This window comes from Haliotis cracherodii, unplaced genomic scaffold (assembly GCF_022045235.1).
Source record: "Haliotis cracherodii isolate W230 unplaced genomic scaffold, xgHalCrac1.p SCAF_14, whole genome shotgun sequence".
NCBI classification, from domain to species: Eukaryota; Metazoa; Mollusca; class Gastropoda; order Lepetellida; family Haliotidae; genus Haliotis; species Haliotis cracherodii.
The window spans coordinates 109,519-127,817 of NW_027266269.1; the positions used below are offsets into that span (position 1 = coordinate 109,519).

Genomic DNA, 18,299 nt, shown 5'->3' on the forward strand with positions numbered 1-18,299 from the left:
TCCCGATTCAGATAGCTATTTAAGCTCTATTTTTTTGCAATTTCGCAGACTGACCAAAAAAGGTCCTTGAGTCATTCATCATGTTCTGGTAGGACTAGTTTACCTGGAAACCCCCATTTGCCATACATTACATCTAATGTGCGTAGTCATGCGTCCATTTTCTGCACCATCTACATAAACTGAACTTTATGGAGTAAATAAAAGACAAAGACGAGGTTAGCTGATTATATTTTCAAATATGAAACAAGACATGATCTTTGATTTTAAATGTGTGCGGCCACGGATCGAATTCAATCGCAATAATTCAAAAAACGCATACATACGTCCGTCAAAATAGAGCTAAGTCTGTGATTTAAAGTTCGATGTATTATGTGAAAAGGATTCCAATTTTGACATCACAAATACATGTTTCCTTAATATGATTATAATTTACCAAGCCCCGAGGAGTTGTTTCGTCAAAAGCGATATTATGAGTTCTCAACTGCTCTGAAACATATTTCAGGTATGTCACAAAGTGTCAGCTTGACGTGGGAGTGAAGCAGGAAGTTATGTAAGTCCAAACAAATAAATAAGGTCGAATCGGGAATTCGAACCCACGATTACAGATTTCTGGCATGCCTAGGGGGCGCCACTCTGCACAGTGAATTCATCGATTTGAGCGAGTGAGTGAGTTTGGTTTAACTCTGCCAAGAACAACATTTCAGTTTTTTCGCCGCCTATCAGTTTCGTGTGGGAGGAACGTCCTATGAGACGCATGTGCAAGGTGCTGTGAATCGAACAAACGAACATGTACATGTCCAGCTAACCGATAGCGATTGTCGTCTTCTTACTGGGTAAGCCATGGCTCCACATCAATTAGAAAAGGTTTTTTTAAGACCTGAATGAATTAACTAGAAATGCAAAGAGTGCATTGCTGTGAAGATATAACAAGATAAACAACGACTATAACGATGTCTGAAATAATGTTTGTGAACAGCAACCCACATTGCCATTGGCACTTTGGTAACCACACATGCGCCCCATTAATCGATAGGGGCAACAGTTAACCCAAAGCGCAACGATGCGACAAAGTGACAAGCCTGCATGTTAACCATTTGTCTCACTGTTGAATGATAATATTTACTTTAACCAAATGGCAACAATACAACAATGCAAGGTTGCATTGTCGCCCCATTTAAAATGTGTTAACATGGCGTTAGAATGAGCGATAACGCGACAATGAGACATGTTGATAATGTCGCAATGTCTCCCTTTGTTCAAGGTAAATAATATTAGTTAAAGCACCACAATGCCACAAATGGTCAAAACAGCACTCGGGGGATGCTCTTTGCTATATGTTTTACTCCAACCTACTCCTTATTGAAATGACTTGAAATAACCGAATGGACATATCACACATAGTAAGGGAGTATCGCTATTAACATTCTTGCAGCTTCATACAATTCAAATGCTTTGAACGTTTTTCCTCTTTCATTGAACACGCAATATTTAGATAAATATCAAATAGTATTGGATGCTCAACATCAGTTGTAAAACATGTTTGTTTTAAACAATCCATTACATGAGTGTAGTTTACCAATGTGTGAGTTTTGGTTACATCACAGCGGCCTGTAAGTAATCGTGTCTGGTCCATTTGATGAGATACAGCCACCCATACATCAGCATTTTTACATGACCAGCTCCTAGGACAAGCATGGCACCTTGGACCACTTGCGAAACTGAACCTGGAAATATTGCTCAGTGTGTCTCACTCACTCACTCACCTGTTGTTTCCGATGCGTTGACAATAACTGCAGCACACAGCCAGGAATACCGTCACAACAACACATATAGCCAACATGAAACAGACACTCTGTGACAGAAATGAGCACTACCAAAGCGCCGTTAATCTCAACTAATCCACTCACTCACTTAATGTAAACTCAGCCAAACCAGTTTGTGATCTGCACACGTTATGGTTCGTGTTTTGAAAGTCATGTTGTGTATCGTTTCCTTATTCCCAAAAAGCAATCGGCTTTCAAGTTCTCTCTCATACAATTTTACAGGGAAATTAACTTAACAAAATTCCCCAAAACACTTTCATATGATTTAAATACTATTTGTATTACCCGTTGAACAAACATTATGTTTGAACAGTAAATGATACAAACACGGAAACACAACATACACATACAAAACATCAGGAGAAAAAATGTGCAGAAACTTTAGGAAAGTAAGGGGCCAAAGTATACTTCGGGCAACATGGTAACAGTGACGTGTTTCCTGGTTAAGAAAACGAATAATTATATTGACTTTAATGTCATCTTAGCATATACAGTTGTCAATCCTCAAAATAAGATGATGGTGGTCAGAAAGAAAGACATTCACTATATTGTGCGTCTATCTTTGGATCATCTGTTCTAAGTGAAGGCAACATATCTTGTGAAGAGTTTACCATTATATTATTCATACTGCAGAAAAGAATATCGACAGTACTAGTGAAACCATATGTTAAAATAGTTTGCATAGATGACTCACAGAGCAATAAAACACTGGTTGGATGAAAATTAATATGTGTCATGGGTTCCTTCCAAATGTAATCCTTTGGCTATTCTTTAACCACAACGCTCTGTTGCGTTTAGGATATTTTAAAGGAATACCTATCGCATATAATCTTTCTATTACACTTCCTCATCTGAAAATATTTCTGTGTGGGATAATATGAAGTCACAATTTCTTTACTCATTTCCATAACAAAGAACAGTCACTAATGTAACTCTCATTTGTGCAGGGAAGTTGGTTATGCATTTAATACAGTTTTTCAAACTGTCCTTGTTAGTCATGCTTGTCTTAACGAATATAAACATTCACCGACGCTCGGCAGCCGATGTTTGAAATTCCATAACAAATAAGTGCTCCCGTGTCGAGGAATATTTAAGATGATAAAATAAGCGCATGTCATGTGATTCTGAAGACATCACAGACAGGCAGCAAACTCTATGAATAAATGGCATAGATGGATATTGGCGGATGCATTTCTTTCAATCAATGGAATGGTAAGGCTTCTTTTGAAAGTAAGGCACAGAGTCTCCGGAGAGCATGTTATATGTGTGACGGGCCTTAACAATTACCTTACTGTCAGAAGGAGCCTTTTGAGGTATGTTGATAATATAATATGACAGTGAATTCTTAAACTGTTCTTCCAGTATACTTGTTTGTCCACATATGAACAATCAAACAGACTCGCACACACACACGCAAAACACACACACTTTTGCACTCGCACACACACAAGCGCACACACACACGCACGCGCACACGCACACGCACACACACACACACACACACACACACACACACACACACACACGCAGACATACACACACGCACGCACACACACACACACTCACACACTCACACACGCACGCACGCAAGCACGCACGCACAAAATACACAAATAGACAATATAGGCATTGTTTGAATTGTGACTGTTTGTCACAACGATGTGTGTGTGACTGTGAGTACTGGAATTGTAAACGTTAAACAGACATGGTGCAAATATTATTTTATTTTGTTTTCGTGAGTTCGTTTCTGCCCTCCTCACATTGATATGTTTTGTATGGACATTCGTTTAAATGTTTTTAAAAAGTAAAATTTGTTTCAGTGGAATGCTTCGATTTCAAGCCTAATTATTTTCCCTTGCTTCCATGTAAAACCGTTTGTACCGGTGACCAAAGGTATTTTGTCACTTGCTTCTGAAATGTATGGGAAATTCAAAGATGTAATTATCTCAGTTGTGTGCAATAATCGTCTGGCAATAATGCTACGTTCAGAAGCCGTGTTCAGGTGTATGTTCCAAAACATTCTAGAAATATCAATGGTTGTGCACATTAATTAAGTTATCCGTGTGATGTTTGAAGAGGAGGGGCATTATACGTCTTCCCGTGGTATCCAGAGGGTTCAAATCTACTCATCCACTTACTTGGCATTCTCTGAGCTATGCTGGGTAGCTATTCAATACTGCTACTGCACGCACTTGCAATCTGGGGCATGTATTGTGAACTAAAACGCCACAACAAACGACACCGTTGCCTGACAATGCATACCTTACACGATCAAGTTACGGTATGGAAGTCGGTCAATGCAATCATGTTGTCGAGCTTCACATGCTATGTCGTTTCTCGGAAATATGAATAATTTTGCGAAGGGATGTAAGGCAGTAAACAATGTCCAAATAAACCAAAACAATATCAAATTCATACACGTTTTCTTTATCCATGTTCAAAAGTGTTAAGTTAGCTCTGGACATAATTCTTTAAACCATTTCTGATAAATAAGCATATTAATACCTCACTAAATAATAATGTTTTTCTTTTGCATAGACGGCGCACTCAGGCTGTATTCCCAGGGAAATACGCTTTACATATCTGAGTGACCCGGTTGTGTGTCACAGCTGTGAGGTAGTTCCTGTACAGGCAAATATAGAGGGGGTGCGGTGCAGGCAGTCAGTGTCAATAAAAGAGGCGGACGGGAGTGGATAATGTGTAGGGTACAACTGGGGACCGGAGCGTAAAGCTGGTGACTGGCGGATATAGGCTGTGATATAGCTGGGCTGGAGTTATCTTGACGTGCATTCGGGTTAAAGTCGGTTTCAAGGTAGTTGCATCAAGCCTAGGGACATGCATGCACATGTGTTAGTTTGAGGTTGTTTGTCCTAACTTATGCCGATTTTATAGTGCCAGCCCATATATCTGCAATATCTCTGTTTAGCATGGATACCCAACTCAGACACGATATACACCAGTCCTTGGTTTATGAGGGCGGTCGGGTAGCCTGGTGGTTAAAGCGTTCACTCGTCACGCCGAAGATCCTGGTTCGATTCCCGACATGGGTACAATGTGTGAAGCCTATTGCCAGTGTCCCCCGCCGTGATATTGCTGGAATATTGCTAAAAGCGGCGTAAAACCATACTCACTCACTCTCTCCTTGTTTTATGCCCACAATGCCAAGCGGGTGAAAACAATTACATACTTACCTGTTCTACCACACACCCTACCGCGTCATCCTTGGTCTACACCATTTCTAGGTTTACATTTGGCTGTAGATTTTTTTATACTAGGGGATGAGCAGGGGACCGGTAGACCAGGGGGCAGCGGATAGACCAGGGGACGGGTAGAGCAGGGGAGGGACAGGAGCACGGGACGGGTAGAGAAGGGGGGGGGGGGGGGGGGTGATAAACAGGGGACGGGTAGAGAAGGGGGGGGAGGGGACGGGTAGAGCAGGGGAGGGACAGGAGCACGGGACGTGTAGAGAGGGGGGGGGGGTGATAAACAGGGGACGGGTAGAGAAGGGGGGGCAGGGGACGGGCAGAGCAGGGGAGGGACAGGTGCACGGGACGGGCAGAGAAGGGGGGTGCAGGGGACGAGTATAGCAGCGAAAGGGGCGGGTAGAGCAGTGGACGGGTAGAGCTGGGGGCGGGTAGAGCAGGAGGGGGGATGAACATGAAACGGGTAGAGCAGGAGACGGGTAGAGCAGGGAGCGGGTAGAGCAGTGGACAGGTAGAGCAGTGGACGGATAGAGCTGAGGCGGGTAGAGCAGGGAGCGGGTAGAGCAGTGGACGGGTAGAGCAGTGGACGGATAGAGCTGAGGCGGGTAGAGCAGGAGAGGGGGATGAGCAGGAGACGGTTAGAGCAGGGGCGGGTCAGGAGCAAGGGACGGGTAGAGCGGGGGAGAGGATTAGCAGGGGAGCAGAGGTAGTGCAGGAGAGCAGGAGATAACGGAGTAGTGCAGGTCGGGCTATAACAGAGGAGGACGCAGTAGGACAAGTAGGGCGAGGGGCTGACCCATTCGCTTCACGACGCCTGAGACATACCCTTGCCGTATTTGATATTACGAAATGCACATTGGTTGTATGGTAGAGTGAATAAACATAAAGCACACACACAATCCATGACCTAGTTACGATAAGACTTAATCCTACACCCAAACGGGTTACTGCAATGAACAGCGACGCTAGTGTAAAGGGAGTAGAGTGAACTTAACATAGACTGAGTGTCTGACTTGGGCGCGGTATGCAATTCTTGTATGTGGCTGTACATTCGTTGTTTTATCGGTAAGTCACTTCGACATCGTATCATACTACAATACTGGGTAATATAACATGACCATTGAGATTCGCTTTTCTTTTTATTATGGATGTGATGTCATTGTGTGAACAATTGTGTTGGTATGTACAGAGAGTGCGTAGGATTGCCTTCCTCAGTCAATATAAAACGGCAATTCATGTCAGTGTGTTTACGTGCAGCATAACACACTACGCCTAACGACGTGCAGGATAATATAACCTTTCCATTATGGATAGTTACACTGGCATACTGTCTTCAAAGACAGTATGTGCTGTAAACGGTAGACGCTCTACTTTCACGAGTAGCGCTCAGACTTTCACCGAATTCTCCTATTGCTTGTGATGTGATTCGGTCTTCTTGTCAATGTCAAACTACAACGGATTTTCGGGTTCACAGGTGATAAAGTGTCTGTCAGCCTGGGAAATAAGTGCAACAAGAATGGACTGTATTATGGAATTGGTTGCCAATAAGTTTTCAATGTAATCTCCTCCACGATCCCACACTTCTGCCAACGAAGCCAAATTGTCTGGATACCAGTTGTGTTGGAGGTTTCCTCCTGCTGTTGAGTCAGTCTTTCTCCTTAAGCTGGGGAAGAAGTTGAAAGTTTTACAGTGCAACATGTAGTGAATAAGAAGTATGTTCAATGACTCCCCAGCCACAGCCATGCATGGTGACAGCAGACATAAGCACAGGTGTATAATTATGGCAGAAAAATGTGCCTTCTGTGAGATTTTCACAAGGTTAACGTTAATATTGTCACGCAGTTGCCGATAACATTTGATTAACTGTGTGATCGTTTGTGAAGTACTCCACCAGTAGCATTCCTAAACTTGATATCATCACAGGCTGATAGTGATTCATTAACGCATGAGCTATTTGTAAGTAATTACGTTCTGTAAAACAACATCATAAAATGATTGTAATCTTTCTCTGTGCCACTGAACATAAAAAAAAAATATGTTTTCACTGAGCTGCTTTTTTACAGTCATCCTTAAATATACTCATGGTCTCCTTGGAGATCATTGACATTGTTTGACATCAGGATAGTATCGTCCGCTATGCTTCCATAGTTAGTTAGGCTCATATTCTTAGCCACCTCATGAACTGGCCTATTTGTTGAAAACCTTTTATGTATAACATTTAATTTGATTATAGTCGACGCAAATATATCGACACCAATATCCTTGCACACTATATATGTCTCTAATAATAACAACATGTATGAAGTGTGAGAGTACTTGGAACACATCATATTAAAATTCATAATTTATTCATAACGTTTCTAAGTGAAGAACTAGTTTCTATACGATTGTATGACATGAGGGATAACTTAAACTTTACAGTTCTCAACGTTCCCGTTATGTCGAGCAAAACTGGGCCATGCTTTGTATTCAAGGAACGTTGCACGAGGCTAACAACATTCATAGTTTAAGTGGGGGCACGGGTGGCCCAGTCGTCTAAAGTGACGCGATTCGCTGTGTTGAGTTGTGTGTCCCTTGTGCACGCCAGAAACCTATGATTGTAGGTTTGAATCCCGGTTCGGCCCAATTATTTTTTAAGGTTTGTAAGCACCATACCCGTGCTCGTGGGTTTCACCGAAGTGGTAAACGTCTGAGACCTGCGTCACTTCAGGCTTTCTTCCCACATTAAGCTGACACGCCGCGATATAACTGGAATACTGTTAAAAGCGGCGTTAAACCCAACTCACTCACTCACACGCATGGCCTCAGTAAATATTTAATGTGTTTATGGCAGACATGTGGAGGGCACTTCAAAATCGGATGCATCAGTCACCAAAATGAAGTCTGAATCAATTTCGTGTTTTGCTAGTGACGTATGTCACATGTTTGTGTTTAAGGTGAACAATTGACTTGTCTTTGTATGTGTTTGTGTCACATGTTTGTGCCCCATGCAGGACAGGATACGCTCACCCATATGCGAACATCACTATCATCACTAATTGCATATGATAATGACATGATCATCATATAACAAGCTTTTAAAGAGGGCTCTTCCGTATGAGTGAGTGAATGAATGAGTTTGAACAATATTCAAGTTATATAATGGTGTGTCAGCTTCAAATGGGAGTAAAGGTTGAAGTGATACAGCTTTCTCAGTCTTATGGAAAGGGTTGTGGCACTTTTGTTTCCAGGATGTTGCGTGAGACGACAAGATATAGATGGTGCCAAATACACATACTTGATTTTCTTATTATATTAATATTTATGAATATAACCTTGTAATTATATGTGGGGCAATGTGTCACGTGCATCTATTGTGTTTGTTTCCCTTTGCAGGCCAACACCAGGTCAACCAGAGCCATGCAGATATTATACTCAATTCTCCTGGTAGTCAGTGAGTACCTAAAAAAAAAAAAACTGTTCCTGTCGTTACACTTTTGAACATATTTCCGTTTTCATATGGTAATATTTCCGACAGCTTATTCAGAAAACTAACTAGCCAGCACCCCGGCAGTGATTATTGGAAGAACAGGGCCTATTTCGGACATACCATAGTTTAACGTATCACTCTACACAAATAATAATATGTTCAAACCTAATTCAAAACACTAGCTCTCTAATTTTGAAGATAAATCGTTTTACACATACTATTAGGTCAGCATACAATCCGTTTCAATTACAACATTTAGATGCTTGCTTCTATCACTTTGTTTCAGTATCTGAAGTACACGGCCAAGGCGATTGTGAATGGGGGAAGTATGGAAAAAAGTGTGACACAGATTGTCCTGAGCACTGTATCACTGATCTTTTAACAAACCTCAAACACTGCCACAAGGAGACAGGGAAGTGTTCTGAGGGGTGTTTGTCGGGGTGGTTTGAGGATCTCTGTAACCACGCCTGTAGCAAGAACTGCTTCAGAAACACCTGCAATCGCCAAAATGGTATCTGCACATTTGCTTGTACTGGAAACTACAAAGGAGACTTTTGTAACATCACTGAAGGTTTGAAAGCAAGTTCATTCAAACATAAAACATGCCTATGATGTATTGGTATATACTTACCACATACAAACACAAAAAAAACCTCCTTCAATATTTAACTTGTCATAGGCACTCTAATAATTTGTAAACAGACAAAAAACATCACCGCCAGAAAATAATCGGTCTCAATTATCTCCCGAAACATATTTAAATTGGCGCAACATCCAAATTAAGAAATCGCTAGTTTAATATTCATAGCACTGGTTGTAGAACAAACTTCACCATTTTTTTTATATCACAAGGTAATGGCATGTGTGTAAATGACATGTGTATAAATATGAAGTTTTGAGTGTATCATTATCCGAATTTGAAAGCACTATATAATATTTCTTGTTCTTGTTGGACAGGAGATAGATCTGACATCAACACAATCGAATACACGATAACAGTACTTCATTAAATATACCCCTTAATTGTATATATAACTTATATAATATACAGTATATAAAAAACAATAATATAAATATGCATTGTACCTATTTTGAACTCAAAGCATGGGTTACTGACTTTTTACACAGATGCATCACCGACAGCACCGAGTGAAACACCGGATCTGGCTGCAATACTTGTCCCTGTGTTCCTCATCCTGGTTCTGGCTGTGGTGGTGTTCGTATTGTAAGTTTGTATCTGATTCCAGATGTTGAGTTTAGGATTATTGTCATATGTGTTTATGAAAAATGTGTTTAATGAAAACATTATTATGAACTGACTGAGAAGTGGGAATCTGTACACTTGTATCGAGGTGCTAGAGCGCTCGCCCGGAGAGCGGAAGGTCAAGGCTTCACTTCCTGGTCCCATCATATCAAAATACGTCAATCGATGTTTAGTTGTAAGCCTGAGAATGTAGTGTGTCCGAGAGGGGTATTTATGTTAAACTGCGGCATGTTGTCTCATTGGGCTAGCACTTTAAAATCGACATTAGCTGCAACCTGACAACGTTTACATTTTACAGCTCACATTTCTATCATTAAACATCCATAGTTGTTCCTATTTTCAGATTCCTTTACAGACGACAACGGAAAAGGGGAGACACCATAGGGATTATCGATGCAGTGACAGGGTTACTTCCATGCTGGAGAACAACTGGCAGGTAATACAGACAGATAAACTGTGGCAGAACGTCTTCTTCATCACCATCACTTACGTCTATGTACAGTTAATTATATACCAAAACACAGCAAAGTAATATGAAATGATAATCCCCTGATTCATACATTTGTCATGGTCTCGCTTTTGTATTTCAGGTACAGTGCTGGTGAAGATGGTGAGTATACTGCACCTTTGTTATTAATACATTCTGCTAAAGGTGACAGTATATTATTATTGGTTTTATTGGCGACATTTTTTTGACAAACATTAAAGTAATTGTGGTGGACTTTTGATTTTGATTTTGATGTTTGTTGGACTGGTTAATATTCATCTCAGACAGTACATATAAATATTCAGCATTTCCCCAGTCTGCTATCATAAGCATAATTTGTACCTTGCTAAGACAGTGTTATTCCACATACAGCAGTTATTCAACGTTTTGCAGCTTCATGGTGTTGGTTTTTACAATTTGCTTGTTTTTGTTGGTAAGATACTTTTTTTCTAATGTCTTATTTATTGATTATTGCAATGATGATATCTAAACGAAAAACAGTATCAATGAAATACTAAGGATTTTTTTTTTCTAAGGTTCAGTGAGTGTTGAACTTTCTTGCCGTCAGTTTTATAAAGCAATATCTCTGCATGTTTTTTTTTTAATGTTGACATAATCCCCTACCTTGTAAAGTGACGACTAAATGCATCTCAGTAGGTTTAATTATGCTTGATTTAATCATCACATCTTACATGTTTTAGCACCTTTCATCAACCACCGATGTGAAGAAGGCCGTGCTAGTGAGTATGAAATATACACTCTTAATGAAATAAGGGAGAATCGGAAATAAGTTGAACCTAACGTGGTCTACGGCCTATGACGGTCGCACACACGTCTAATCATCAAGTCCCGCGCGTTCAAGGGGGGAAAGGTCTGGCGACTCTTCCTCTTAAAGTGATGCCACCACAAACCACAACCGACGCAGCCAAATCTGTCATCAGGTCTGGGATTCACGTTCACTTCGACACGACGCGTCCACGCCTTTTAGGGAAGTGCAAAGTAAATCGCGACTCATCTGGAAACAGGACACGCGAACAGCAATGAATTTTGACCTTGTGTGCATCATTGACCTCTGTTAGCATCATGCCGATACTGAAGTCTAGTCTTTGACCTGGGACGCCCAAAGGGGGTCAATCGTCAACATTTGGTGTTTTTCTGTACCTGTTCCATAGTCTGCTAATCACAGACTGTGAAATATTGAACGTACTGGGCACTGCACACTGACCTTCCAATTTTCAACATGCCAATAGCTCTTGATGATCCGCGAGTTGCAGGCGCCCCATTGCTAGTTCATCCATGAATGAAGTAGATCATATCTTTTAAATCAATAAGATGGACAGAGAGAGTGGTCCGCAAAAATTAATCGACCCTCTTTGAAAGTTCCAAAATCAGGAATGACACCCTACACACGTGTGTGACGCTAACGTGCCTGGCACTTACAGTCTATTCAATGTCATGTTTTACAGACATAAATGTTCTTGTATAGTCTGTGTGTCGCCACATCTGTGTTCAAATACTTGGTATGAATATTATTTATGTTGATGATGAGTAATATATGCTATTGGTGAATTAAACAAATTACTCTTTGACTGACATATGTTTTGATCTAATGTTTCATAATTTGTAACTGAAACCCAATACATTTAAAAAAGAGATATATATATTTCTGATACGTTAAGCAGTTAGAAAACATTATATTGGTATATTAGCTATTGCATTGAGTGAAGTAATAATATGTTTTTGGCAAATATAGCACTAATGAGGTTCCCGCGATGAAGTTTGCAGTGAATTACGACCAGTTAATCTGCATATTGAATTCAATGAGTTTCAACTGTGGAGACATATTTCCGTAATCGATTGATTACTTTTCCCTCCCCAGTATCGAAACGAGACGATGATTCCTGCTTCAGTTTTGTGATATTTGACGCAGTTAACCTGGTGCCTGGTAAGAACATTATCCCTTTATCAAAAACATATTAAATTATGATAATAATAATAATAAAAATAATAATAATGATAATACAGTGACGGCTCTCTGGCTTACAATATATGCATATCTAACTGTTGCTAATGAACTTCTAATTTTACCTTCAATAGTTTTAACATACCTTTTCACCTTCACAGATATTCTAGAACAGAAGGTAAAGGATATCAAAAGGGTCTTTATTGAAACGGAGAGCTTTAAGAAGATGAAAGAGAACCTGAAGACGTTTGGCCATGTGACAATAAGCGGTGCTCCAGTAGCAGGTAAAACATCCATGGCCCTGATGCTGGGAGCTGAATACAGGAAGCAGGGCTATGAACTGGTACTGGTTGAGGATGTTGATAAAGTGCAGCTGTCTGATTTTCTAGATAAAGGCAAAAACCTGTGTGTTATATTTGATGACGTATTGAAGACAGTTAGATCACATATGGATCTCTTCGGTCTTTTGCACTTTTTGTGCGACCTCAATGTCCACCTGGAACAGAGTGAGTCCAGATCAGAAAGAAAATACCAGAGCTTGCTGCAAGAACCAAAAGAGGAACAGAAAAAACCCTGTCTTTCAAACATCTCTGTTATATTCACTGCTGAAACCAAAACCCTTGAGTGTGCAATGTCAAAGCTAGAAGGCCAACGGATTTTCAAATGTTCATCAGATGTCACACTAGGATGTACGTGTGAGGAGAAGAAATGTGTGTGGCTGAAGTACAAACATCTTTATCACTGTAGAACAGAAGTTGAAGTGAACAAAATTATTGCATATAAATACACAGCTGTCGGGTTTCCTCTCTTATGCAAACTTTTCTCGCGTTTCGTTGGCTTTCAAAGGTATCATGAACGTTTTTTCGACAAACCTATATTTAACATACAACATGAACTTCATTCGATTATCAGCTTACTGGATGACAAGTCAGCTGCCCTCATTCTGATGGTACTGTGTGAAGGTCAGCTAAACATCAGTCAACTGGAGAGTGAAGGTGCCAGCCCAGACCTAGAGGCTCACCTCAAGGCAGTTGCAACTCTTGTGAAGACATCAACCAGACTGGGTGTCGCTAAATCTGTCCGGAGCTTCTGTGGTAAATTGTTGACAGAAGGAAACATAACAGCATTTTCCCATTCTGTGATTTATGATGTCTGTGCTTCTGTTTTATTCAGTATTGAACCAGAGTTTACCCTCAAACATTGCAATATTAACTTCCTCTTTGAGCATGTACAGGATCAGCAAGTTGGCAATATCCCTGTTAATGAACACAAGCTCAGCATTCCTTCCTCAGAAACTTACAGTGGAATAATTACTGACAGAATGGCTGATTCTCTTGTCAGTGGTGTTTTCAGTACCTACATCATGCATCCCATATGGAAGAGGAAAGAAATAGCTGACAAAGTATCTCTCATGATCAAAGATCCAGCTGCTCTGTCTGATGATACCAAGCACAACATTTTTCATTATGCTTGTTTCAATGGGAACAAGAATATCCTGGAGCGACTTGTTCCTCACTGTGACATCAATAGGCGTGGGTTGAATGGCTGGACACCGGTGATGTATGCAGTTGTCTCTGGACAGATGGACTCTTTGGACATCCTTGTTACAAATAAAGCTGACGTCACTTTATGTGACAACAACAGTAACAATTTACTGCATTTGGCATGTCAGCATGGATCTTTGCCAACTGTAAGACATGTAAAGAATGTGCTCAAGAAAACCCATCCTGATTCGTATCTCAATGGTCGGGGAAGACATGACTGGACACCAGTTATGTGTTCAGTGTTTCCTGGCAAGAAAGATGTTTTAGACTATCTTATCAATAATAAAGTTGATTTAAAATTAAGAGATAGCAACAACAACACTGTCCTTCATCTTGCATGTCAGTCTGGAAACAACTCCATTGTAGAATGTCTGCTCCCCCACACAGATATCAACACCCTTGGCAACAATGGGCAGACGCCTGTAATGTCGGCCGTATTGTCCGGGAAGAAGGAAACTTTCGACCTTCTTGTTTCAAACAAAGCCGACATCACACTGACTGATGATGACAACAACAGCCTCCTTCATGTGGCTTGCCACTTTGATGATGCTTCTCTTTTAGTGGAACTGGTGCCAAAGTTTGAAATTAACAATCGGGGAAAACACGGCTTGACACCAGTGATGAAGGCAGCTGTAAATGGAAATATGGAGGCATTTAACCTCCTGAATACACTGAAAACGGACCTCACACTAACCGATGACAACAACAACAATCTCCTTCATCTGGCATGTCACGGAGGGAATGTCCTCATTGTGAGACTATTGCTACCAAAGTTTGACATCAACAGTCGGGGAAAGAACGGATGGACGCCAGTCATGTTTGCTGCTGTCCATGGGGTAGAGAGTGTTTTCCACCAGCTTGTGTCACAGGGGGCTGATACAACACTGAGGGATGACTACAACAATTTTGTATTACATTTAGCATGTATAGGTGGAACTATTTCCATTGTGAAATATCTATTGCCTCGGACTGATATCAATTGCCGGGGAAACCACGGGAGAACAGCTATAATGATTGCAGCTCTGCTTGCAAAACCAACTCTTTCCAAACTACTTTTGTCAAAGAAGGTCGATATCACACTGGCTGATGATTATAATGAAACAGTCTGGCACCTTGCATGTCTGGGTGGAAACAGTTCCATTGTAAAATCACTGATGCCACATTTTGGAATCAACATTCCTGGAAGACATGGGTGGACACCAATCATGGTCGCAGCGTGGAGGGGAAGGAAGGATGTGTTCGATTTGTTTGTAAAGCAGAAAGCTGATCTCAGTTTGATTGAAGACTACAAAGACAATGTTCTGCATTTGACATGTCAAGGAGGGAATACAGATATTGTTGAGTATCTGTTGACAACTTTTGACATCAATCTTCAGGGACAGAATGGCTGGACACCAATAATGTATGCAGCGAGGGCAGGAGAGAAGAATGTGTTCGACCTGCTTGTGTCACACAAAGCTGATCTGAAATTAACTGATGACTACAACGAAAATGTTCTGCACGCTGCATGTCAGGGAGGGAGCACAGCTATTGTGGAACAACTTCTGAGTATGTTTGACGTTAATGTTAAAGGACAAAATGGCCACACACCGGTGATGCATGCAGCTATGGCAGGACAGAAGAACGTATTCAACATACTTGTGTCACAAAAAGTTGACTTGAAACGGCTTGATGACTCTGGGAACAATTTACTGCATCTTGCATGTCAGGGTGGAAACGAGTGCATCATAGAATATCTCCTGCCACTTTTTGATATCAACAGTCCTGGAAAAAAAGGGTGGACACCAATAATGATGGCAGCTCTCAGTGGAAACAAAAATGCTTATAATCTGCTTGCATCAAAAGGGGCCAATCTGTCATCGACTACTTCGGAGAAAGACAATATTCTTCATGCAGCCTGCCATGGTGGTAACACAGCCATTGTCAAGAAGGTCATTGACAACTTTGGTGTCAACTCAAGAGGAAGGAATCGTTACACTCCTCTGATGAGGGCAGTTTGTGGGGGCCACGTTGATGTGTACAAATTCCTGGTTTCACATAATGCTGACCAAACTCAGGTGGACAATGGTGGACACACTCTTCTACATATTGCTAGTCAGCATGGTCACCTCCATATGGTGAAATACATCAGAAGCTCTGTCGATGACTTTGACATCAACACTAAAGACAAGGTTGGTTTGACACCTGCTATGACGTCAGTCTTATATGATCAAGCTGCTGTGTTGAAATATCTGAAACGTGAAGGTGCAGACATGTCACTGACTGACAACACTGGTGATGATGCATATACCCTTGCCCTCAAAGTAGGAAGCAGACAAATCATAGAACAAGTAACACCAGGTGGAGACTCTGAACAGAACAGCCAGCCCATGACTAAAAGAAGTGCCCTACCCATTCTCCCGGAGAGTATCAGAGTCGCACCATGGAATATGCTCATGAAGTCACTGGTGAGAGCAAAAATGCATATTCTGGAAACATACAACCTCGGGGATCCTGAACTGAGGCAGTGTGACCACTTCAAAGACACATTGCTCCATCTGGCCTGTCGTGGTGGAAACAGACAGTGTGTGGAGTTTCTGCTCCAATCTTATGACATCAATGTCCGAGGTCGGTATGACTGGACACCGGTGATGATGGCGGCTGTGTGTGGACATGGTGAAGTCTTCCAGTTGCTGGTGTCTCACAAGGCAGATCTCTCCCTGGTCTCAGACACAGGCGAATATATCCTCACTCTGGCTCAGCGGGGCAATAGCAAAGACATTATCACACACTGTGAGACACAAAGTGTGATTTTGGAGAAATGAGAAAAATTCATGCACATTAAATCCCAGCTACCTTAACAACACTACATATTCATGGATTCATATTGAGATATGGAACAACAGTGTGTTTCCTATTACATAGCGTGGGTGAAATTGCAAGTGTGGCTCACTTGTTCATGTCCAGTACCTTTGCATGATGATAGATCAGACCAACAGACCAGTGTCTAAACTAAGTAATTCAGATATTGTGCCTCGCACTCTCACAGTCACACCGTGGAATAAGCTTATGAGGTCACTGGTGAGAGCACAGATGCATCTTCTGGAAACATACAATTGTGTGGATCCTCAACTGAGCATAACAACTTCAAAGACACGTTGCGCCATCTGGCTTGTAGATGAGGCAACAGACAGTGTGTGGATAATCTGCTCCCGTCCTATGATGACACCAGTGATGATGGCAGGTGTGTGTGGAGATGTCTTCCAGGTATTGTTGTCCCAAAAATTGTGGACATGTTAAGTGTGTTCTGAGAAATGAGATGGACATTAAGTTGGAGTTGTGTATAAGACAGCACTGGTAGTTAACTAACACTCAGATTTTGGTCGAAATCAGCAATGTTGATCCACTGTTTAAATATCAGATCCATCTGTGATTAAAATGTGTTACAAATGTTGCTGGAGTAAATGAAACTTAATCCAGAGAAAGTCACATAATCAATTCACACAATACATAAATTTACTATTAAGCATGAGTTTGCAAGAACTCCAGAAAATAATTCCAGTAATCCGTTTTATCTTGGTATGCCATATGGCAAACAACTTGTAATTTATCACAACCCAGGCTCTTTTCTGGATCTTCAATACGTTGTCAAGTTGCTATTCTTTGAAATAACTGATTCATAATTTGTTCGACTCACGAGTCGATTTGTAACATGTTGCTACAAATACATGTGACTGTATTCCATTGTACGATACTTGCCTGCTATAACAAAACAGTGTGTTTGTTTTGCGGCTGATATATGACATGTTACACAAGGACATGGACAGCAAGCTATCACAGCAAGTTCCAAGCAGAATGAACTCCCTGCTTCAAGAAACTATGTAAATGCATTTGCTATTATTATCATTATAGATTCAGCGACATATGCTTGCATTTTGTAACTGTTCACTTGTAAGAGTGTAATGCTTTACTTACCTATGTATGAGATGAACAGTTGTTTTAGATTATTTTGAAGTATACATTGATTATACTGTAGATCCTATATACATTGTTTGCTTTATCAGCGTGTTCAGTATCAAAACGTGTTTCAAAGTCAATTGTTTTATTCCTATCAATTTTCTTTCAAATGTTTATAACATCTAGCTCACACTACGTGTCCTCTTCATAGTACTAATTGGAGTAACTGTTCATTGTCAAGGGGACTTTGATTATGCAAAACAGCTATGTATTGTGTACAGTTACATTGTTTTTAGATATATTTTATCAAATTCAATTTTAACTCAAACACGTGACACATAGACGTGGTAGACGTGTCAATACAGGTCTACCCTATGTATAACAAAATGTCTATATAAGAATAGAATGATAAGCTCAATGCTTTTGACTATTTTAAGACGTTTGTAAAGTATATAAATACGTTCAGTAAGTAAAAAAAACATGTGCTGTTTTCTGAGAAATGAGATTAACATCAAGTGCATGTTGTGCATTCAGATACAGGTCGTTGCTAATGTTTATCATCTGACGTGATGGATTGGGAAGGAAGTATCAGATCAATGTGTACCTAACA

At 40.7% G+C, this 18,299-nt stretch overlaps 1 protein-coding gene across 1 annotated transcript; it reads left to right on the forward strand.

The window, feature by feature from the left end:
- The first annotated feature begins 5,989 nt into the window (after positions 1–5,989).
- On the forward strand, positions 5,990–16,557 carry LOC139461282 (serine/threonine-protein phosphatase 6 regulatory ankyrin repeat subunit B-like). The gene is made up of 8 exons (XM_071242912.1): positions 5,990–6,091; positions 8,402–8,459; positions 8,782–9,099; positions 9,624–9,720; positions 10,103–10,195; positions 10,350–10,411; positions 12,126–12,191; positions 12,371–16,557. The coding sequence occupies exons 2-8, from the start codon at positions 8,426–8,428 to the stop codon at positions 16,555–16,557; spliced, it is 4,857 nt and encodes a 1,618-aa protein (XP_071099013.1). The 5' UTR covers positions 5,990–6,091; positions 8,402–8,425.
- Positions 16,558–18,299: the final 1,742 nt, after the last annotated feature.

Excerpts from the sequence above, each read along its gene's own strand:
- LOC139461282 (XM_071242912.1), top strand. The coding sequence starts at position 8,426 with ATGCAGATATTATACTCAATTCTCCTGGTAGTCA. Across the intron at positions 9,100-9,623 it reads TTCATTCAAACATAAAACAT|ATGCATCACCGACAGCACCG; the intron begins GCCTATGATGTA and ends CTTTTTACACAG. Across the intron at positions 12,192-12,370 it reads CGCAGTTAACCTGGTGCCTG|ATATTCTAGAACAGAAGGTA; the intron begins GTAAGAACATTA and ends TCACCTTCACAG.